The 22,216-nt window shown below is 37.5% G+C and overlaps 1 protein-coding gene across 2 annotated transcripts in view; it reads right to left on the bottom strand.

Moving 5' to 3' along the window:
* The window catches only part of igsf21a (immunoglobin superfamily, member 21a), a 167,464-nt gene that overhangs the window by 48,227 nt on the left and 97,021 nt on the right, over positions 1-22,216 (bottom strand). For both annotated transcript variants that reach the window (XM_039611907.1, XM_039611908.1), the window contains 2 exons: positions 19,425-19,546; positions 8,947-9,065 (listed from right to left, as the gene is read on the bottom strand). In XM_039611907.1, the coding sequence (XP_039467841.1) occupies positions 8,947-9,065; positions 19,425-19,546 (241 nt within the window). The remainder of the gene's footprint in view (positions 1-8,946; positions 9,066-19,424; positions 19,547-22,216) is intronic.

The following is a 22,216-nucleotide window of genomic DNA, read 5'->3' as shown; positions in this document are numbered from 1 at the left end:
GGATGAACAGACATGACTGACTCGACGTGACACATGAAAGACAGAGGAGGCACAGTAACAAAAACCAGGACTAGAACCAACAAATATAACCAGAAACTAATTGAAAGAATATTCAAAAACCAGGAAACACAAAAACACTGGGTCCCCAAACCCATGACCATGACAGTATGATTCAAGGAATTATGGTTTTCTTTCATTTTTTTTCTCTATTCTATATTAAAACAGGTATTGAGTTCAAATTTCTCACCACAGTGTGTACTGAAATTATCCTCTAACAGCATAAACACAGCCTACGGTCAAAGTTTCACTATTATCTATCTCATCAATATGTTCTAAAAAATGTTTTATATGTTCTACAGATGTAATGGAAAGAAAACATGTCTTTCAAGGCCTTCTTATTCTGAGCTCACTGACTTTCTGGTTTTTGGATTGAAATATTTTAGTTGAACATAATTCTTACAAAATCTTACAAAACATTCCTGACAAAATAAAGAGAACTATTAGTAAACCAAATAGGCACAGTTACAGATAAGTGACCTGTTTATTTCCTTTCATTTTTAGTTATTTTATTTTATTTCATTTATTATCTTTATGTTAGGGCTAAAAATGAATCAAATTGTACACTTAAATAACAAACTACAGAGCTCAGTCTTTTTAGTTGTTCTTTTTTCTAACTCAGCTGTCTTTTGGAAAATAAATCAAAATCAGTATCATTTCTTAAAATGACTAAATTAATAATTACAAGGAAAAGAATAACAATGATAAGTTTTGGCAAACTTGGGAAATAAATAATTCAACACTGTGAAGTCAAAAACTATTTTAGGCAGTTAAGTCCACAGAAAAGGAGAATTATCAAGCAAGGTGATATTGGGGTAAAAGGTAGCGCAACAAAGAGGGGTTTTTTTATCCTTTGGTAAAATCAGTAGTTTGTCTCTAGGGAGGCGAAGCTGTTTCTCCTCTGTCGCCGACTCTGTCATCCATGCTCAAAAGATGGGACCTTGGTGGGGAGCAGAGCGCAGCAAGTGATGAAGACATCCTTAGTGAGAGGGAATGAAGGGAATGAGGGAGAGCGCACCACAAGGAATGAAGCTTACACTTCACAGCATTCAGAGAACCACAAGGAGACACTGGGGAGGCACCGTGTTCAGTATCAGGCATACATGTCCTAGGATAAAGGTAGGAGTGCTACCCAAGAAAACAAGAAAGGGCTGCATCATGAAAGACTTCACAAGGTTATTCTGAAGTGATGGTTTAAAGACTTTTGGAGCCATTTGAAGATGTATACTTCTGCATTATGGTGTGGTGCTTTGAAAAAAACGCTGATTTGCTGAAAGCTTCCTCTTGTCAGAAACTCCGTCTCAATGCAACTGACAAGTCTACAACCTTGACTTGACCATTATTTTATACAACTCACTTACTTTAAGTGATGTTTCACTCTCCAAAAGAATTAGCAGAAAGTATAGTGTTATAGTGTTAATATGCGGCACAGTAGAACAATCTTTGCATGATGTCCTCCACAGCTGCTCTGCCATGGCTCGGATTATATATCAGGAGAGGTGCATGCAGAAATGATTAATGCTTTACAGGTAGAAGATGCTGTGCCTTCTGGGGTTTAATAAACATCCCTTGATGTCACATGGAGGAAAATGGTATTTGTTTACTGCAAAATGTACTCGACACAGCCCAAGTTTTGGCTCTTTCACAGTGCTACTCTACAGTCGTGCAGGGTCTACTCAGGACACAGCTAAATTCAAAATGAGAAGCAAAACTTTTGCCTGCAAGGTCTCATGCTATTAAGTGTGTACAAGGGAGATGAAAATAGATACCCTAAAATAATGCAGTTGAAAAAAAATCACTTTTGTGTTTTAGCACTACTTAATATAGGGCACATAGGACTGAAGCGCAGCACAGGAATGCTATGGCTGGATAATAATGCTATTATATTTTCCTCAATATTTTTTTCCCTTTCCTAGACACTCTGCCTGTCTTTGCCAATAATCTGCAAACTGAACCTAGTGCACTGTACTCAGCTAAAACTAAGCTAGCAGTTAATGATGGATGGAATGAAGCAAAAGATTAAAAAACTGAGTGCTTCCAAAAAGATAACTGAATCCTGGAATCCTTTCTTGTGACAATAGATAACATCATTTACTGTTAAAATTTGTAACCACATCAAGCATATGACTTTGTATTTGAGAAAATTATTACAGTATAAAATGGGAAAATATTATCATATTTATTCATCCATGTCTTTAGCAGAGCTTAGTGTTTGAAATATTATAGCACTTCCTATGATCTATGTTTTTAGATACTTTTTGCCCATCAGATCTCAAAGGATTCTTTACTGCTACCTCTACTTTTGCTGCTTTATAGTTTTATGCATACAAAGGCAAAAGAAAATTAATCAGTGCACATAACTGGCTTACATCAGCTCTTCTCACACATAAACTCCTTAAAATGTTGGAGAAGTGTGTTGGTATATTGTACGAAGTTGCCCTTTTTAACTGCACATAGCGGGAAATAACCTGCTTCAGACTTGTTTGCAATTCTGTTCACATGTAGTAAAGCAGAGGGAGTTGCCTGCATAGAGTGCAGTGCCCACTCCCTGAGTGAGAATTTACTAGACTATTACTGCACATGGATTAAAGAATGTTCAATGTTAGAACCAAATGCAACAAACATTTGTATTCTCCACGTTTATACAAGTTTAAGCTTCTAAGTGCATCTGTGAAAAGAGCTAGACGGTGTGTCATGATAGCTCATGCAGACTCTGTCAGGCCAAATATTGCATCCTAAAGTCTTTTAGTGGACAGAATATAAGCAGATGATATGACGCAACCATCAGATGCTTGTTTTTTGTTTGCTGTGTGAAATCTCTTGGTATGAAAACAGGCTTACTCATGAGGCTTCAGCCTTGGCATGCGTTGGCCGCCCTGCTGATGAGTGCCTGGTGAATGTCAACTGAATGAGGCACTGAATGAGCTAGAGGGTAAAAATGGCTTGTCGTTAATGTGGCCTCAAATGAGATACAGTATGGCTCCAAATGTGATTTCAAGATTATGCCGCAACCCAGTTGAAGCTAATTAGTAGCAAGATTGGAGCAAAATATTTCACTGTTTTACCAATGAAGGTTAAAAACCCTGCTTCTCTGTTAATAAAAGATTTCATGTTTGAGTGCGTTTTGGAAAAAGCAAAAACACGTAAAGGGGATATTTTCTGACAAAACTGAGTATGGAAGGGAGCCCCCCCCCAAAAAAAAGAAAATCAGAGAGAAATTCCTTTACTTTGAATTAGTGATACACAGACTGTCAGTTCAATGTTGGGTAAAAGAATCATTGAGGAAGCCCATGGGTTGTTTACTTTTGCCTCATTTATCACCACAGGGTTTGCACAAAGACAGACATTTAATAATTCAACTGAATTCATTTAATTCTTTTTTTTTTTTTTTTACTACAGTGGGCTCCAAGCCAACATATTGGCTCTATAAGCTGCTCAAGTTAGAGAAGGGGAAAAAACACTCCTCAAAGGATAGTCTAATGTTTATTGCAGTGTGTTCTCTTAGCGAGATATGCGTCTTTTTTTCTTGTCAGTCAGCAAAACTTTGAAAGAAGTAAATTTCAAGTGGAAGTATGTTTCATAGATATATCTTTTCCACATGTCCTCAGATCAGAAATATCATCCTAGCAACCTATTAAGCAGAGCATTTTAACATTTAACATTGTGGTGAGCATTGTGAAATAGTCAATTTAAATCAAATTTTGATCTTTTCCTACACCAAACCAAGTAACATTGCAGCTTAAGTCTAATCAATCAGCAGTTTAAAAGGAAACTAAAATCACAGTCTGTTTATTCTCACATATTGTCATGTTTTCTTCTCCTCACCCCAACCAGTGGCTGCCCCTCCCTGTCCCTGGTTCTGCTGGAGGTTTCTTCCTGTTAAAAGGGAGTTTTTCCTGCCCACTGTCTCCAGAGCGCTTGCTCATAGGGGATCTGATTGTTGGGCTTTTCTATGTTTTCTCTATATTATTACAAGGTCTTTATCTTACAATATAAAGGACTCTGAGGTAACTGTTTTTGTGGTTTGGTGCTACATAAATAAAACTGAATTGAATTGTCGAAGCTGCTGGCATGTCACTGACATGGACAGGGTGTTGTTTAACATCTCTGTTGTGATACAAAGTGTTTTATGGAAGTTAGCGAAACAGGACTCACTCCAAACCCATCACATACAAATGCCTATAAAGGACCTATAGCCAATATGCTGAGACTCACTGGATAAGGACAAATCAATGTTCAGGCTTAATATTGTAAAGGGGATTATTTTAACCAAGACCATATTTCATTCTTAAACTTAAACAAGTAATTTTTAGTTACCAAACCCAATCAGCTAGTTTTTGATACCTGAAAAAAGAAGCAGCATAAAGTAGCATAAACCTAACCACCAAGTGAAAGCAAACAGAGAGAAAACTCCAACACTAATCTGTGAGAGAAAACAAATATGAACCTTGATTCTGGCTGTGCTGCAAACGCTCTTACTTCATTATTTATACTTTGCAGCTCTTTACAAGAGGACCATTATTGCTTGGCATCAAGGACTATGTGTCAAGACACCAATGCCAAAGGACATCCTGTGTGTATCTCTGCAGCACCATTATTGCAAAAGAACAATTTTTGACACAAAGTGATAGAAAAAATGGTGGAAAATTAATTTTCATTGACAAAAATCTTTGGATTGAAAACCCTGATTCAACAAATTCCTGAAAAATATTAATATAATGTTGACATAACATGTAGCTAAAATAGCAAAGTAGATCATATTGTCTTTTGCATATAACACTTTTGTATGGAATCAGTTGAATATGTTCTGGTGATGACACCACTCTGTAGAACATTAAGTGTGATGAGCAGGAACGTGACACAGAGGATAAATGAGAGAGTAGTGGAGAATCATATCAAGGACTCTCAAACAATCCCCTATGATGACCTGAGGCGGTCTAAAAGACGACATAGCAAACACTTCAGAGTGCAAGTGATAAGTCTGACAAAATTGGCATTCTTTCTGAGGGAGGAGAATTAGGACACTGTCACTCTTTGTCGATTCTGGCCAAGATGTTTGCCTCATTTTCCCAACACGTCCAGGACACAGAGGAAACAATTGCTCACTAACAATCCATCAAACCCTGCCACCCAAACAAGCCTCTCCAAGCATAAACACACAAACTGGCATGCAAGCATTCACACACAGCCACTAAACTCTTCTTACTAGTCCACTGAACTGCTGTGTCTGCAGGCATTGCTGTCTAAGGGCTTGGCTTGCACACCATTAATCCCACCCATGAATTTATAAATGAGCACCTAAATATACACAGTGTTTAATTAAAGTTAGATGTCTATTACTGAAGCGAATCCCAGTTATATGGGAAGAGAAGGTAATCAGTCCCTCTACACCTTCATCCCTGTATCCACGGATTACAAATACCATCCCTGCTGTCTCATGAAGGGAATCTTATTCATCCTAAATATTAATAGAAAACATTTCTAAAATTACATGACATGATGTTGTGGAGAAGTCACACATTGCCAAACCATTGTCTCAAACACACAGCACCACAAAAAGCTAATTGCTTTGAACAACATGCACAGATCAACTAGGAGCGAGCTTCCCAAGGTCAGGATGTGTTATTATGAGACAAATACCCTTTCCCCGTAATCTTTGGAATGTCGCATAGAAATCACTTTGGGTAATAACAAATAATGACCGGATTTTTACCATTGGGAAAGAGATATTGATTTTTTTCACCCTCCAAAGCCTTAAATTATGACCTTAGCTTTACAGCAATGGATATGTCACTGCTTTCAGAATGAAACATCAATTTTTCTGCCTGGAAACAAGTCTGTCCTGTGAAGTTTTAAAAGCACACTATAATGAATCCATTACATGTGAATAACATGTTATATTTTATGTAACAAAATGTCTCATATTCTGGCTTTCTTTGTTGCTTTATACAAATCTACAATACAAATTATTCTACATAGAACGGAACATGACAAAGGTATAAATAATTAAAGAGAAAATGCCTTATTGTTTTGACTGGTTCAAAATGTGTATTTTAACTATGAAGGCATCAGTGGTACTTGCATTTGAATAAATTCGATGCTGTTCACCTGTTATAGGACCAGAGTTATATGCAACAGTACTATTGTTTTTGTCATTTGTCAAGAAATACTAGACCTAATAGAAGGCCTTTTCCTTTCGTTGTATATTTTTTTCTTTCTTTCGCTACAGCAACAAAAGGAGATTGCATGTGTATCTATGCAACCATTATTTTTGAAGCTGAAACTGGTGTTACTTATTGCAATCAATGACCTTTGCGGTCGAGCTATCACTACTTGCAAAAGAGAACTTACTTCCTTTACATTTTGTTGAATGTATACACAAAGCAGTGTAATGACGATTCTGTCCATTCATCTATTCTCTTAACTGCGTTTCCAGTTCTGGGTTACAGGGTGCTGGAGCCTATGCTTGCTGTCATGGGATGGGAGGCAGTGTACACCTAGACTGATTAAAACCCAAATCGACTGATCAGAGTTTCCAAAAAATCTAAACTTAAAATAACTGCAACTGGTACAACTCTAACTGTAATACATGACTGCTTACAGTTTGAGTCAGTTTGGTCTTTAACACTACGGCCAATATCGATTGGAAGCGATATCCCTCACAGCATAGGAGTGCAGGAAAAAGACTTCTCAAACTTGCAAGAAAGTGAAGGACAGCAGTGTGAGTATCAAGAGTTCAGGGTTTAGCCTTTTAAAACTCAATGATTGAATTCTTGGCAGCGGATGCATTAAAATGATAATTCTTATTTATGAAGCCCTTTAAAAAATTAAAATACTCACCATGTACCGCTTCCTATTAATTGACTTTTTTCTTTCTCATTTTCTTTCTTTTGCTTCTCTGCTTTTTTCTTTACTTCCCATTGAACTTGACACACTAATAGGTTATGAATAATTCTGTTTCAGTTTAGACGGCAATTAGCCACAATGCCAGGGGCCATTCTTCTTCCTTTCTAGTGGAGTGGTGATTTAAGACCCAGCTGAGTAAGGGGGCTGCAGCCGTCCGACAACCACATCATTTTCTTCTTTCAATCCAAGAGTGAAACACAAAACAGTTAACTGAGCAAATCCCCTCTCATTGATAAAGTCTTTCTCTTAAGTAAATGTGGAATGTGGGGGAGGGCTCTACACAGATTTATCCGATCGCTTATCAAAAAGAAAATAAAAGGGTCACAGGCTTAGTTTAAATGTATATGTTAAAAGAACTAAAACGAAAAGAAAAAAAAAGCATCACCAGTTCCTGGGGGCAAAAGAAAAAATCTTAATACTGGAGTAAGGTTGTCAAATGGTGTCCCTCTCTGGTGTTCCACTGAAGAATTTTACAATTGCTAATTAGCCACAGGACCACATGGAGAACAGCATGTCTTTGCTCTGGAATTGATACATCAGAGGCAAGCAAAGCAGCTGTTGTAAGAGGGACTTAAATACAATAATTACAGCACAGGCTGAGCAATAGGCTACAGGCACAAAACCTCCTCCAGTGATTGAATCAAATATCACGGCAACTAAACAGTGGCAATAGGGATTGAAACAAAGAAGCAACAACATAAAAAGGTAAATGGAAGAAAGCAAATATTCATGTGAATTAAATTAATATGTTTGATAAAAATAAATATAAAAAATCAAAGACATAAACAAAATAGGTGCTTTATCGAAAATTTGTAAGACTTCTGAACAGTTGCTTTTATAGTAGAAAGATGTCTTCCTATCAACTTGAATTGTTAGTTGGATCAATTTTATGATCCCTGCTAACACACCCTCAGGAACCAAATTTCTTTTAACTTCATATCTGGAGGAAGCAATAAACGTCTGATGGCAGAAATTCAAGATAAAGATCATTAATGAAATTTAATCAATTCCTCCATAGCCCAAGGACCTATCCCTCCACAAGAATACAGGGAACATGTTTAACTATTCTTGATGTCATTAAGATAGTCACAACAGCACGAAAAAAGTAGTCAACAAAGTGACAGAAAAAAATAAATACATCCTTAAACAAGAAAAAATAATACTGCATCAACCTAAAAAATCCCCTCTTTGTAAAATATCTTTGGTGTTCATTGAGTGAGGGTAAATAATTCACTTGCCGCCTCTACTCCCATTGTTTTCTCTCTGAGCCAACATCCATCTGATTAGTGTGTCATTTAAAAAAAAAATCCCACAAAACCCTGACACGCAGCAGTGTGCTAACAGATATTCTCAAAATTATACCAAGTGCAAAACAACTGATCACACATGTTAGAAACAAAAATCTGATTATGTAAATATTCATTGTTATCCAGCATGCTACACGTTTTCCTTCAAATTAGGGCAATTGAAGGAAAGATCAGAGATGATGGGCATGTGCAGATATTTTTTGCACACAAATTAAGGTTTGTTTAGGAAATTAACATTGAAATAGAAAGCTTGTCTCACTGTATTATCAAAGAAATGAAATGGATACTTTTTTTTAAGAAAGACAGTAAAATTATATCTAAATCCTAGAACATTTTAAACACTTGATTAATATTTTTGTTTGTTTTTGTTTTGGGGGTAAAAACAATTTCCTCTGAAATACAGAAACACAGTATCTCTGTATCATTTTTTTAAACATCCCCCTATGGCACCGCATATTGAAGCTTCACAGTCTTTTGAGTGATCAAGAGGCTTCTCCCTTGCCTGCAGGCGAGCAGCACAACCAGTTTTTCAGTCTTTTCTCTCTGTCTGACCTGCAGACTTTGAACAGTCCCTCGCCATGCAATACATGTCCCACCTGAGCATCCTATTTTAACGAAAAAGACATTGACTTTTGGTGCTTTTAAAATAAAGATGGAGTGCAGTTATGATACTCACACATAACCGTAAGAAAAACATTCCCTGAAGCCAGGACAACTTTCTCCCTCGTTGCCCGGTCGTAGATGCCCACATGGCATTCATAAGGCCCGTTGTCTGAGATCCTGACCTCTGGGAGTCTGCAAAGTAAAGGGTTACACTGTGAGTTGATACTCATGTTTCAATTTTTGTACTAACATCTGACAACAGAACAATTAGATTAGCAAGTACATACACTGGAACTATTTGTGTTCACAGATGCTACTTTCAGCTGCTCCCTCATTCACTAGGGGTCACTACAGCAGGTAGCGCCACATGTTTAATTTGGGAGATTTTTACACCTTCCTGACACAATCCCCAAGGGATCTGTGTCTCCTCTCAGAATTAAACCAAGGCACTCTTGCTTGTTAAGTAAATGTGCAAACCACGGTGCTTTCACATCAAAATTGAATGTGTCAGTCAGTGTCAATAGAATAGCCTTGTAAAGGTTCAGTCATGATGCACGTGTATAATTTTTATCAAAATTAATCCAGAGTCCAGAGATGACTGCGGCCCAGCCCTTGAGCAATGAAGCCCAGAGTGTCAGTGCTCCACCCAACGTAAACCATGAAAACCAATGTTTGGCCTTCAGGGAGTGTTACTGTTATGGAATATATTATTGTAGTAGCAACCAGGAAAATGGTAGAGAATATTGTTGAAAATGAAGAAGTTATTTACATAGTGAATGACTTACTTAAATTGAAACTTTGATATTTTCCAAACTGGTGAGCACAAGGTCAAATTTAGAAAACAGATTTGTTACAGTCACAAAACTTTACAGGTGTTTAGCCGAGGGCATTTGAGGGTGTCGTGATCCCATCACATAATGGTCCCTTGTAGTTAACTAGGTTTAACTATCTATGACAGTACACACACACACACACACACACACACACACACACACACACACACACACACAAAACAAATCTAAAAGTTGAACAGCGAGCCCCTTTTGCAGCTCCATAATTGACCACGGGTCCATCTGTATCAGTTTTTTGTTCATCCATCATTTTTTAATAAATTAAGCGGACATTGATGATGTCTGTTAGAGTAAAAGAGCCCACAAAACAAAATTTATCAGTGTCTCACATAGACTGAATAAATACTTAGTTCAGATTACAGATCAGTTGAGTGACTGTCAGAATTCAGAAGTCAAAAATTTTAGTCAAAAAGTATCACTCTATCGCTATCATCTGCATCCTTCAAATAAAAATCCACTGGCTGAAATACTGAAGTCTTTGGTACATTTGACAACCCTGTTGCCGGTTTATGACACTTTTTTCTATGAAAGATAAGTGGAGAGTGTTTTTATTTAAAAAAAGAGAAGAAAACCCTAAAAGTATATGTCAGAAAACAGCTTTCACTATACTTGTTTTTTATCTGTAATTCTGCAGAGACACAACAGGCTGCAATTATCCAGTCAGCAATAGCAAATGACCATTTTTGAAAGAGAACGAGAGCACAATCTGTATTCTGTACTCAGCTAATATGTCAACAGTGATAATCAAAGTGAGACACCACTAGTCACATTTAGCTCCTGTGATTTATTCCCACAAAACAGGGACAATTGTCCTTGCTGCCCGGGTGTTTCAGACGGGGACCTCTGTTAGAACAGCAGCAGGGTGCTCTTAGCAGCCAGGCTTTAATGAGTTCAGCTGTGTGTTTGTGTGTGTGTATGCATATAGGTGCGTGTCTGGAGGAGGGGAGCTCTCCCTATTGGAGAGCAGTCAAATCAGTGTGCCAGCCACAAATATAGAATACACACACACACACACACACACACACACACACACACACACACACACACATATATATATATGTATATATGTGTGTGTGTATATATGTATTTGTGTGTGTGTTTGTTTTATTTAACTTTTATTTATACAGGTAGTCCCATTGAGACTCAATGTCTCATCTACAGGAGAGGCCTGTTTCAGACATGTTTACTGAGACTTCTATCCCACTACTGTATGATTTGTCACATCTTTGATCCATGAATAATTAACAAATAGGAAATAAAATGCCACATTTGAAAGTTGTACCTGCTGATTAGACAAGTGCTCTACATGTGTTTTGTTTCTCTGGTTCTTCAAGTGTTTAGTAAAACCTAATGAAAAATGGCTAGATACTATGAGTAGGCGCACTGAGGTTTTCTCCCATAGCACTTGAGGAATAAGTATATAATAGGCAACACTTTTTTTTAACACTACTGAGTAAAAGTGATGAGAATAGCACAGTGACTCTCCCTCTGTGGTGGTGTTGGGTAATTGGTTTTATTATGGTAAATGCTGATGCAGTCCATTGCTTTGTTTTTGCAAACAAAGCCATAGTTCACTTATCCACAGTCCTGACTACTGCTTATATGGATTCAAACCAAGACAGAGACGGAACTCACCAAGTCCAAAAGGAACGAACATAACGATAAGATGATTCCAGATGTGGAAGAATTTATGGAAGAAAGAAACCTCAAATCAAACCATTTCTGAATGACTACCTGCTTGAAGTCTCTTACAGTTTGACAGCTAGACACATCTGTCAGAACTGGACTTGGGAAAGAGGAAAGGTTGTACTCCTAACACTGAGACTTCTTTTAAATATTAAGACTGGTGGAATTAAATTTTCAGCACCCTCTCTAATCCTCGATTCCATGCATTTGAGAAGTGTTAGTCCACTGAGATTTTTCCCCCCACGAAATTATACATGTGACTCCAACACTATTAAAAATGTTTTATTGCTGTTTCTTATTTGCTATTAAAAGGTCAGCTAATGTTTGAAGTTTTTATTAGGTATAAATCTCAATTTAAATGAACAAAGTCATTTTAGTATTGACTTATTTTCTTTCATATTACTGCTGTGATTACACCAATACATCACAAGAACCATCAACACAGTTAAATGCGTGTTTACACCTTGCTGACCAGCATTATTATGAGCATTTAAACAAACTGCTAAGCAAACGTGGCTATTTTGAGTTGTTCTACAATTAAACCACAGTAGCACAAAATTTATCAGCTAGGTTTATAACAAATAAAATGTAGCACCCTCACATTTATTTATTTATATTTGTCTTTTTATTTATTTATTTATTTCATTTGTTGTGAAAATTTGGGTCTCAGTCAGTTGTGAAAAAGGTGTTTGGGCAATGATACAAACCATAGCAGATGGTTAAATCAAAGTCTTTCTCAGCCCTTAGAACTAAAATGAATATCAGCAAACCAAATATATAGGTAATTAAATTAAAAAGAAAAAAAAAACAATTTCTGCAAACTACAAATGTTAAAACACGCACACACAAAACAGCAGGTAAACAGTGGAGGTCGATATCAATGGGCCCCCATGGAGGAGCGGCAAAAACAGCACACCGCAAAGAGAGATCGATTGTCCCCTAGGAGTTGGATCTGAAAGCTTTTTCCTGTAATGCAGGCCTTCCTCTAGAACTTCTTCTGCCTACAAATGCAAGAAAATGCAACTGCCAAGATGGAGAGTGAAAAAGAGAAGACTTGACAGAGTGGTGTCTGATAGCTCATCCAGTCAATCTCTGCATCAAATTAACTAGCACATTGTCAGATACTCTTTCTGGCCTGAAGCATTATGGGTGAATGGGTAAAGACTGGCAGTTGTAAGATGGTGAAAAGCAGAGATAAACTGCCCAGAGGATGGGATGGAAAGTGAGGTGTGTAGTCATCTGTTTCCTTAATGAATGAGCATGAAACAAAATAATCAGGATAATGCTGTGATTCGGTGAGTGTGACAGACTCACTACTCTGTGGTTACATTATAGTAAGTGCTGATGTAGCTCATCTTTCTGTCCTTATCCAACACTATAGTCCTGCTGTTTGCTACCCTAAGTACTTAGGATTTATGGATTGAAATCCACACAAACCCAAAAAGCAGAGCACAGTGACAAAAAGGTAGAAAGAATGGAGGTATTGCTGAAAGAAGGGTAAACGCCCAAATTGAAACCAAACACACAGAAACACACAAAGAACACACACACACACAGACTTTCTGTTAGGGGTGCAACGGATCAAAAATCTCACGGTTCGGATCGGATCACGGTTTTAAAGTCACGGATCGGATCAATTTTCGGATCAGCAAAATAGAAAAAAAGACAAAAAATTCTACTACTTGGTTTACTTATTTAAGTATTTTTGCCTATTAAAAACATTCAACTGAAGACTCATTCCACGCACTTATATAAAAACAAATTAAGGTGCAATATGGACATTATGGACCATGCTGGGCAGCCTCTGCATCATCTGCACATGGCCATAAACAACCAGAGGAGTCTGTTCAGTGACAGGTTGCTTCTCCCAAAGTCAAGTCCTTTGTCCCACACGCCATCAAACTGTTTAACTCCTCGCTGGAGGGGAAGCGGGGACAGAGGAGGGGGAACAAGTAGAGCTGTAGTGCCTTTTCACTGTGCAATAGTTTTTGTTAATATCCAACGGTGCAATAGACTCACAATACTTGAAATGTGCCGTTCCTTTGTATCCTTATTCCTATTTATTCTATTTATCCCTTTTGTATACTCTGTATTTATATATGTGTAAACATTGTATATTTCTGCTCACATTCTGCAACTTCTGTGGGTGCTGTGCTATTGAAACTGAATTTCCCGGAGGAACCCACCCGAGAAATAAATAAAGTTTCATCTAATCTAATGTAATCTATAGGGCAGTGCAGGGCTTTGTATCTACCTCTCCGCTGTGATATAACGGGCGGTCACGGTCACGTGGCTTTCCGTTGCCCTGGAGCTCCACCCATTTGTAGTTGGAGCAACAGAAGATGCCTGGGACAGTTCAGCCATAACTTTAAACTTCTCCTGCTCATACATGCTTGGAAGGATCTTGTCACTGAAGTGGACGCGCAACGAGATATCATAGCGTGGGTCAAGCACGTTCATCACAGTTTAAACCTTGTTTTGCACAACAGACGACGGCCTCCCGTCCAGGGGCGGATCTAGAAGGGTGGCATGGGGTGGCAACTGCCACCCTAAAATGATCCCTTGCCACCCCAAGTGCCACCCCAGTTTTGCATATGACAGTGTTGTTTATTAAAATAAGATAGCATTAACAGTTTGAGCGTTTACAGTCAACAGTGAATATAAATGCTAAAACTGAATATATTGCATAGTGTTCCCCCCCTCCACCATTAACAAATGGTTCAGCCCATAGCAGGACCGGCTTTTTCTTGTTTTCAGTAGCAAGCGATGCTTATGATTGTGCCAGAGCACATTTTGAACAACACCATGGGAATTTCGGATTTTACACATTTGGTTGGATGTTACACTCTGGAAATGGAAGGAAGGTGAGTGTTATTAACCCTGTGGGGTCCACGGACACGCTGCACCTCCAAATCACATGACTATTTTAAGCTGACATAGCAACAAGCTGCAGCCACGCTGAGTCTCTATTTCAGCCCATATTGAAAGTTCGGAGTTCAAAGTTTTTAAATTTTAATTACAGGCCAGTAAATCCAGAGTTATGATAATATATATAAGCCACGCTTTTTTTCTAAATACTGTCGCCACGTTTGTGTGTGTGTGTGTGTTTTAAGCGTTTCTAAGGACAGCGAAAACAGTAAAGAAAGAAAAAAAAAGCCACCTTTTTCCTATCGGTGGAAAAATGCACCATGTCGACCAATTAAAAAAAAAAAAAGTCAACATGTGGGATTTGGTTGTTTAGGAAGAGGGAGAGTTTTGGGAGTGACGGTAACGGCAGCGAGACAGAGCGAGCGAGTGAGAGAGAGAGAGAGAGAGTTTTTAGATGTGGGAGATTTGTGACGTTTAGTGTGGAGTGTATACTTAGTGTGTTGTGTTGTCTTGTGTAGTTGTTCTGTTGTGTAGTCGTTTTGTTTTGTGTGTCAGTGAGGGCACTAATGAATGTCACAAAAGCACATTTGCAATGTAAACACTGTCACTAAGTAGAAAACCAGCGGAGTGATACACCTCCTGTTGTCAGGCCTGCAGGTTTGTCCCTGTGCTGCTCTCCTCTGTCTTTTGGTGGACAAACTTTTTTTTTTACTGGCACACATCATTTGTCGGGCATCTTATTGCGACACCTGATTGTTCTCTCACTTTAGTTTTAGTAATATTTTTAAATGGTTGTACAAAATGAAAAAACGCGGCAGGTGTATTGGCTGCATTTTTAGATAAATAGTTGTATATGTTTACAAAATGTACAATTTATATTTGCATTTCAAGTTATAAAAATTTACTCAGCATGTCTGGGTTTTTACAGTAAAAAAATACTACTAGGGTTTTAAGTTCTTTGTGTGATTTCAGATCAGTAATACTAATGCAGTATGTCAGTGAAAAAAAACAACTAAATTCAGTTGAGCTGAAAAGATACCAAACAAGCCAAGGGGAAAAAAATAAAATGAAACAATTTGAGGGGGAAATACAAACGTAAACTCTAAAGGAGTCATAAATGGCGGTTGTATTTCAGACCTCAGTGGGTTAATCCAACAAATCATGAAAAATTAGGTTTAAATTTTTGTTCATGACAGTGCAGATTACTGACATTTTGTGTAATTTAAGCTGTAACAATGTGATTGTTTTCTAACAAAAGACAGTGTGAAACTTAAGTTAGACTTGTATTTGTAAATGAACTGCCCCATGTTGTGTAGCTTTCTGGATTTCATACTTATTGGGCTACATATTTATTTATTATACAGGCTATACAGTACATAACATCAAAACTCACATGTTTTATGTAACTAAAGTGTGTAATTATGTGGGCTACAGACAATAATTAAGTTATAGACTATATTTATATGAAAAACGTGTATACTTACTGCATTTGAATCATTTTAACCATATGTAACCACCTGCATATGTGTTTGGGGAAAAAAAAAAGGCTTTGATTTTGCCACCCCATTTGATTTCTTTGCCACCCTCATGCCACCCTAAGAAAATTTCTCTAGATCCGCCCCTGCTCCCGTCTGCAGCTAAACACCCCATTAGCTTTTAGCTTTAGCCCGGTCGGACTGGGCAGCAAAGGGCTGCTTAAATGCCGCAAACTCCTCTGCTCCGCTACTTGGACCGCTAGCGCTACCGCTTGACAGACTGACGACGCGCACCATACACATACTTTTTTTTCTTTTTCGAATCTTCGGATCACGTGCGTACCGAACCGTGGAGTGGGATCGGTTCGGATTTTGGATAAACCGTGATCCGTTGCACCCCTACTTTCTGTTGATTAAAATAACTCTAAAGCCCCATTCAGTGTGCATTAATTTGTGAAGCCATTACTCATTCTTCATCACAAATGCAAAGCTTCTCTTCACACCCTGCAATTATTTCTTACAATAGTGTACTGTAATACATATCTTTGAAAATACCAGTCGTGACATCTTTACAAAGACGTGCCACCATTAAAATCTTTTACACAAACAATTTAGGGAAAGGTTTCGTTTTATTTATTCTTATCTCTTTTTTTTCAATAAATAAGTCACGACAAAAGTATGAATCTGCTTTAACTGCTTTCTGCTTTTATAAAAGAGAGATTGTATGAATGACTCAATTATTATGTGACCTGTAGCAGTTTATTCTATATTTTTTCAGTTTGAATACATTTTCAATCCATTCAAATAACATATATTTTTTTCATGTTTTGGTAATACTCAAATGTCAAGTGGTGCAACTGTTGATTTAAATGAACAGATTCAAAAGGTGATTTTTTTTTTATTAACTATAATTCAACATAAAATAGCCTGGCACGATTTACTTTTTAATTGCTACAATAATCCATTCATCCACTTTCTTCTGCTTATCTGATTCAGTGTTGCCCAATCCAGCTGTCACCAAGTGAAAGGCGGGTTACATCCTGGATAGGATCATCAATTGTAGTGTTTAAATAATCTAAATCGTAAATAAAATGATTGTACACCAATTGTTCTTAAATTTCAAGCTGACACAGCCAAGAATACAAGACTTTTATTATTAAGTATAAAAAGTGATAGTAGCAAAAAAGATATTTAATCATGCAAACAAAATGGGGTTTGTATGGCTGGCTGAATGTATGAATGAAAACTACACACTCTGGGGTAATCTGCTGGCACCCCAGAAAAGTATGGGAACAGCACTCTATGTGAAAAGAGAATTTTAGTTTAGTTATACTTTAACTTGTTCTCTTAATAGGTTTCCATTAATATCAAATACATTAATATAAAATACAGGCTTAGCATTTTTGGATGAACATTATACTAAAACTCCTACTCTTCTTAAACACATTGCTTCTATCCCACAGAGACAAGGTAACAGATGTCTATTTTCTATAACTTGGCAATATCAGCCTCAAAATAAGATTTTAGGGTTTTTTTTATCTGCACTACTAAGGCACAATTTACATAAACCTCAAGTGGAAGAGAAGATCTGACTTTGCAACTACAGTCAAATTTTATTGTGTAAAAATTAAGGAACACATATGAAACCTGCATCCAGTTTGGTTAGGTTTTCCAAAACAGCCAGTGGTCAAGTGTAAGGAAAAAATGGTCAAATAAAGGCTGTGCAGTGGCAGATAAATGCATTGTATCTCAAATCACTGTGCACCATTGGTAATTTTTTAAAAAAAGTGCTGTGACTACAAACAATAATCATAAAAATTGTACTGTTCTCAATATAAAAAGCTACATTATTACATGTGGCCTATACAGTATGTGTTAAACCAATAACTGATGTCAAATCAAAGGATCTTTTATGACAAGCAGCAAACTCCTGCTTTTGATTGGACCCTGAATAGATATCAAATTTCCAGGGTCACTAGCTATGTGCAAGATCTGTTGCACATAGCTAGTACTAATCTATGTATTGACACTTGAAGATGGAGAATGTCACAGCTGCTGTCATTCTTTGAAAGATTACACTAAAAGCTGTCGAAGCCAAACAAGACTGGGAAATCTTAGATGAACCAATATCAGTGTGACTTCCGATGCTGTTGAATAATTGCAAGATGTAGGAAGGATTATTTTTTATTATTGCTACACTATAATAGTACAATAATCACATATAGCTTTTAGATTATACAAACGCTCTGAAGTTTCCTGCACAATGTTCCATGTTTATAAAGGCTACAGAATATTGAGGCAATCATTTCTGGTCATAAAGCTCCATTCGTCAGAGTGGTAAGGCTTTGTACAGAAGATTTACAATTCTAAAGTGGAAACGGGTGAATACAGTGAGTAAAAATTCAGCTTTTTGCATTTATGAGAAGCACTGAGCTTCTGTGAGACACCATGAAAGCAGGAGTGTGACCAGGGAGTCTTTCTTGACTGGAAAAATGGTGTGATTGTGGCAGAATCCCACATGTCTTTCTGGATGACTAACACAGGCTTAGCATTCTTGTACAGGTTCAGGTAGCAACCAACTGATCAGTGTGCTGTAGAAGACTTTCTCTCACTTCTGTGTGTATATATATGGATGTGTCCACGTGTGGTGGGTCATTTCTTTTGTTGGTGTGTACAAACATGTTTTCATGTTAGTGTGAATATAAGTGTGTTGGCCATTCCATTTTGATGACGCCTACACTCCCAAAGGGATAGTAGGATTGTCTAAATAAATCATTTTCAGCTGGGTAGCCACACCACACAGGAGAAAAGAGAATAGAAAGAAAAAGGAGAGAAAATACATCGAGGTAATGTACATGAGCCAAATCAAAAAAACAGCAGGATAAAGATGAGATGAAAAGGAATGATGAAAGTGGGATCATTACAAAAAGGATGCAAAGTGTGAAGCATTCTGGGTTTGAATGAAGTTGCAAGGGCAATGAATGGCCAGCGTTTCCTTTTGTGCTGCTAAGCATTTAGATAATGATATCTACAGCAGAAGACCCAAAGCAGAGGGAGAGAGAAATGCAGAGATATGCAGACAGCTGCCAGCCGTATTGTTAAGGCCTGGGGTAAAAGAAGGCAGTCCCTGGGATGCCTTAAATGTGTAATCAAGCCAACCAAAGCCACAAGACTCCTCCTACTCTGATGTTCTCAATTTCTTGGCAACTTAGTAAAACTTGTTAATGCATACATAGCAGTACCATGTATCCTGTGGGTCACACGTGCTCAACTCCATGTGCTGCATCGCTCCAAGTGTAAGAGATTGGGTTTGCTACCTGAGATATAAAACCACTACATAATAGGCCAGCCTGACCAGATGTTAGATAAATCTTTAACACTAAAGACTTTATCCTGTGCAGAGTTGATGATTAGAGTTTGCCACTGCTTCCTGTCCTCATGTAATAAAACCCCTTTGCTCGGTCACTGAGTCTGGCCTTCTGGCCTCATCTGACCACCAGCAGATGGCTGGGAATGAAGTTGGGTTGCACCGAACAGGAAATTGTGCATTTCATCACAGTGTCAGGAGGTTGTTTGATTATACAGTGAGTTTAATATTTTACAATTCACCACTGCAGCAAAAACAAATCTATTATGAAAAACAAGAAAACTGAATTCCTTTTTAGGCTTACCGGACAGTTGACTGGTATACAAGGTCTTCACGCCTGCGGTAGTCCTCCATGTGAGAGTAATTTGTATTAAACATAGCATCATAGGTGAAGATTTTCTGCTTGATAGTACCTCCATCTGTGACCTGTGAAGCAAAAGGAGAGAGCATTACTAAGGTGAATTCTCCAGTGATGAATGGGACAGGAGCAACCTTTTTACCCCTAGAGCTTCTCTTATGAATAAACTGTTGTCACATGGCCTGAGAGTGTAGAAAGTAATCCTGCCTGCAATTACCTCATTGATTCATGATAAGTTTATTCATTATAAGGTCTAATGGCAAAGGGATTAAAAATCTGCTGACACGATAACCTCGAAGAGACAGTCTCTCGGCTGCATTTGTGGCCATGGATAAACCTTAATGAAGACTGACGTAGTACAGTGTTCTGCATGTGACAAGTAGTCCGCTTTCTGCAGAGGTAATGGCATGTGACAAGATAAAGGTAACAGAAGAGGATATTCAAACACTGGTCTTGTTTCATTTTTTTTCTGGGTAGATGATCGAGCAGTTCTTTCCTTTCCAGTATTCACAGGAGTGTTAAACTCACTTAGCATTTGAATGACTGTGATTTTTCCTCTCTTCAGAAGCCACAGACAGTCATAAAGAAAACGAGGTGACAGGATTTTAATGGAGCCCTTAATGCTGCTTTGAAGAAGGACATTGTTGGTGAGCCATGGATACTTCTTCTGTTTGCCAGAGAAGATTTGTTCGGATCCAAACGAATGATTTCAGTTCAATAAACAATGTCAAAGGATTTCATGATTAGTCCATATTAAAATACACATGGTCTCGTGTAAAGAAAAGGCTAAATTGCACTTATATCTGCAAACAATTGTTCCCTGTGAATGTAGGGTAACTCCTATGACCCCTTGCCTCTAGAGAAAGCTTGCTGCCTTAGGCTTATTTTGCTAACAGGTTCTGCAGAGGGAGTTGACAATGCTGAAACAACGAAAAGCGCAGGAGTGTGAAAATAAATTACCCCAGTTTACCTGTAACAAACAACTTCTTCTTGGTTACAGGCCCACCGGTTTGGCAGGAGCTGGGATTTTTTTTAACAGATTTTTTCAATATTAAAGGTCAACATGCTTGCTTGTAAAAAGCTTTTATCTACTTTCTAACTTAAGATTTTTGAGAGGAAGTTTTCCTGATGTTGTGAACAAAATCAAAGCATTGTGCCCATCTGTTTTATTTTAATATCACTTCACATGTTAGCACAAAGCAACTTTATTTGGACCATAGAAGAGGAGAGGGAGATTAAGAGCAGCCTCTAAAAGCAAAAGTACATCTGGAAACCAGTCAGACTTGTCCCACCACTGTAGCTACAGTAATGCTTATTTTACAAAGATCGGTTTAAGGAGGAAAACTGGTATTTTTTGTTTAACATACTTGTGCAACACCACACATGAAATAGATTTTTCAGACTTTAAAAGCATACCTCCATTAACTTTATTTCCATATTGTACAATGGTATCTCATATGGATGCCATACACATATTAGAAATAGAGAGACAGCACATTCCAATGGAATAAAAATAAAATGCCACTGAGACAAAGTAATATACGTTACAGATTAATGCAGAGTGAAGGACACATTCATAACAATGAATTATGCAGCAAAACTGTCACTGAAATTTGAATGGTTCATTTCCAGTTACTTGCCTGTATCTCTCAATTTCACACAGCAATAGTGCCTGGGTGAGCGATTAAATACGTGAGACTAGATCAAATATAATTCTACAAAAAGAGTTTTGTTATTTGTATTAGCATGTCTCTGTCAGTCAAAAAATAATTTGAACAACAAATGTTAGACAACAAGTGCAATCATTTTTGTTGGTTCTTAATATTTCCTTGATTGCTTGTTTTGAATTGTAGGTCTATGTCTTGTAAAAAATGCAACTAGCTGTTCAAACCTAAGTTTTGGCAGTATTAGTCATTAAATATAACATACAAGACAGCCTTAACCTCAGACAATCAACTGAGCCAAAAAAAATAAATAAATTAGGCATATATTGCAAAAGAACGGACAAAATTGCAGGAGTTTTGCAACTAAAAGCAATATTTAGTCTGGTCTTCTTAAAGCACAATAACAAAATAAAATAACATTTAAAATAAAATCACTTTAAAAAGCGATAATATTCTGCTCAGCTTAATCTTTAGCCATACATGGAAATGAAAGTGAGCAGGTGTGATTTGTAGCTCAAACTAAAACACTGGAAAAGAAAGAGTCCTTCATTTCTAAAAGAATGAAGAATGGTTTTGGTAAGAGCTGCACCAAGTTCCTGTATGTGCTCGTAGGGCTGGTTTGACTGAATCTGATGACACTTTAGGTAATAAGTACCCAGTTTGAGCCCGGTAGCTTTGAGGATATATCATTTTATTTGTAATCCTTGTAGAATGTGAGAGGCAATAACCGTATCTAGTGGAGCTAAAGAAGAAAAGCATTCCACCTACAGAAATGCAAACATCATTACCACAATCCAGAAAAAATACATCAAAGTGTTTAATTGCCAAGTCTCCTGGAAATGCACTGGAAAAACACCACAGCAAACCACAAGCAATAAAAAGGATAAACAAACTTGTGGATCTCCAAAAAGGGGTTGTATATTTTCAGATCTTTAGGGTTTCATTAGTTCATGTCAGATGCATAGGCATGCCTAAAGCTGTGTGAGACATTCAAATCTAACCAAGTATTTTCTACTTTGGCATAGGAAAGAAAGAAGATAGAAGACCGTAATCATTTACACAGATTTTCATTTG

Source organism: Oreochromis aureus, linkage group 5, assembly GCF_013358895.1.
Source record: "Oreochromis aureus strain Israel breed Guangdong linkage group 5, ZZ_aureus, whole genome shotgun sequence".
Lineage (NCBI taxonomy): Eukaryota > Metazoa > Chordata > Actinopteri > Cichliformes > Cichlidae > Oreochromis > Oreochromis aureus.
Note: the sequence above shows the minus strand (reverse complement) of the source record. Positions and strands in the feature narration are given on the sequence as shown.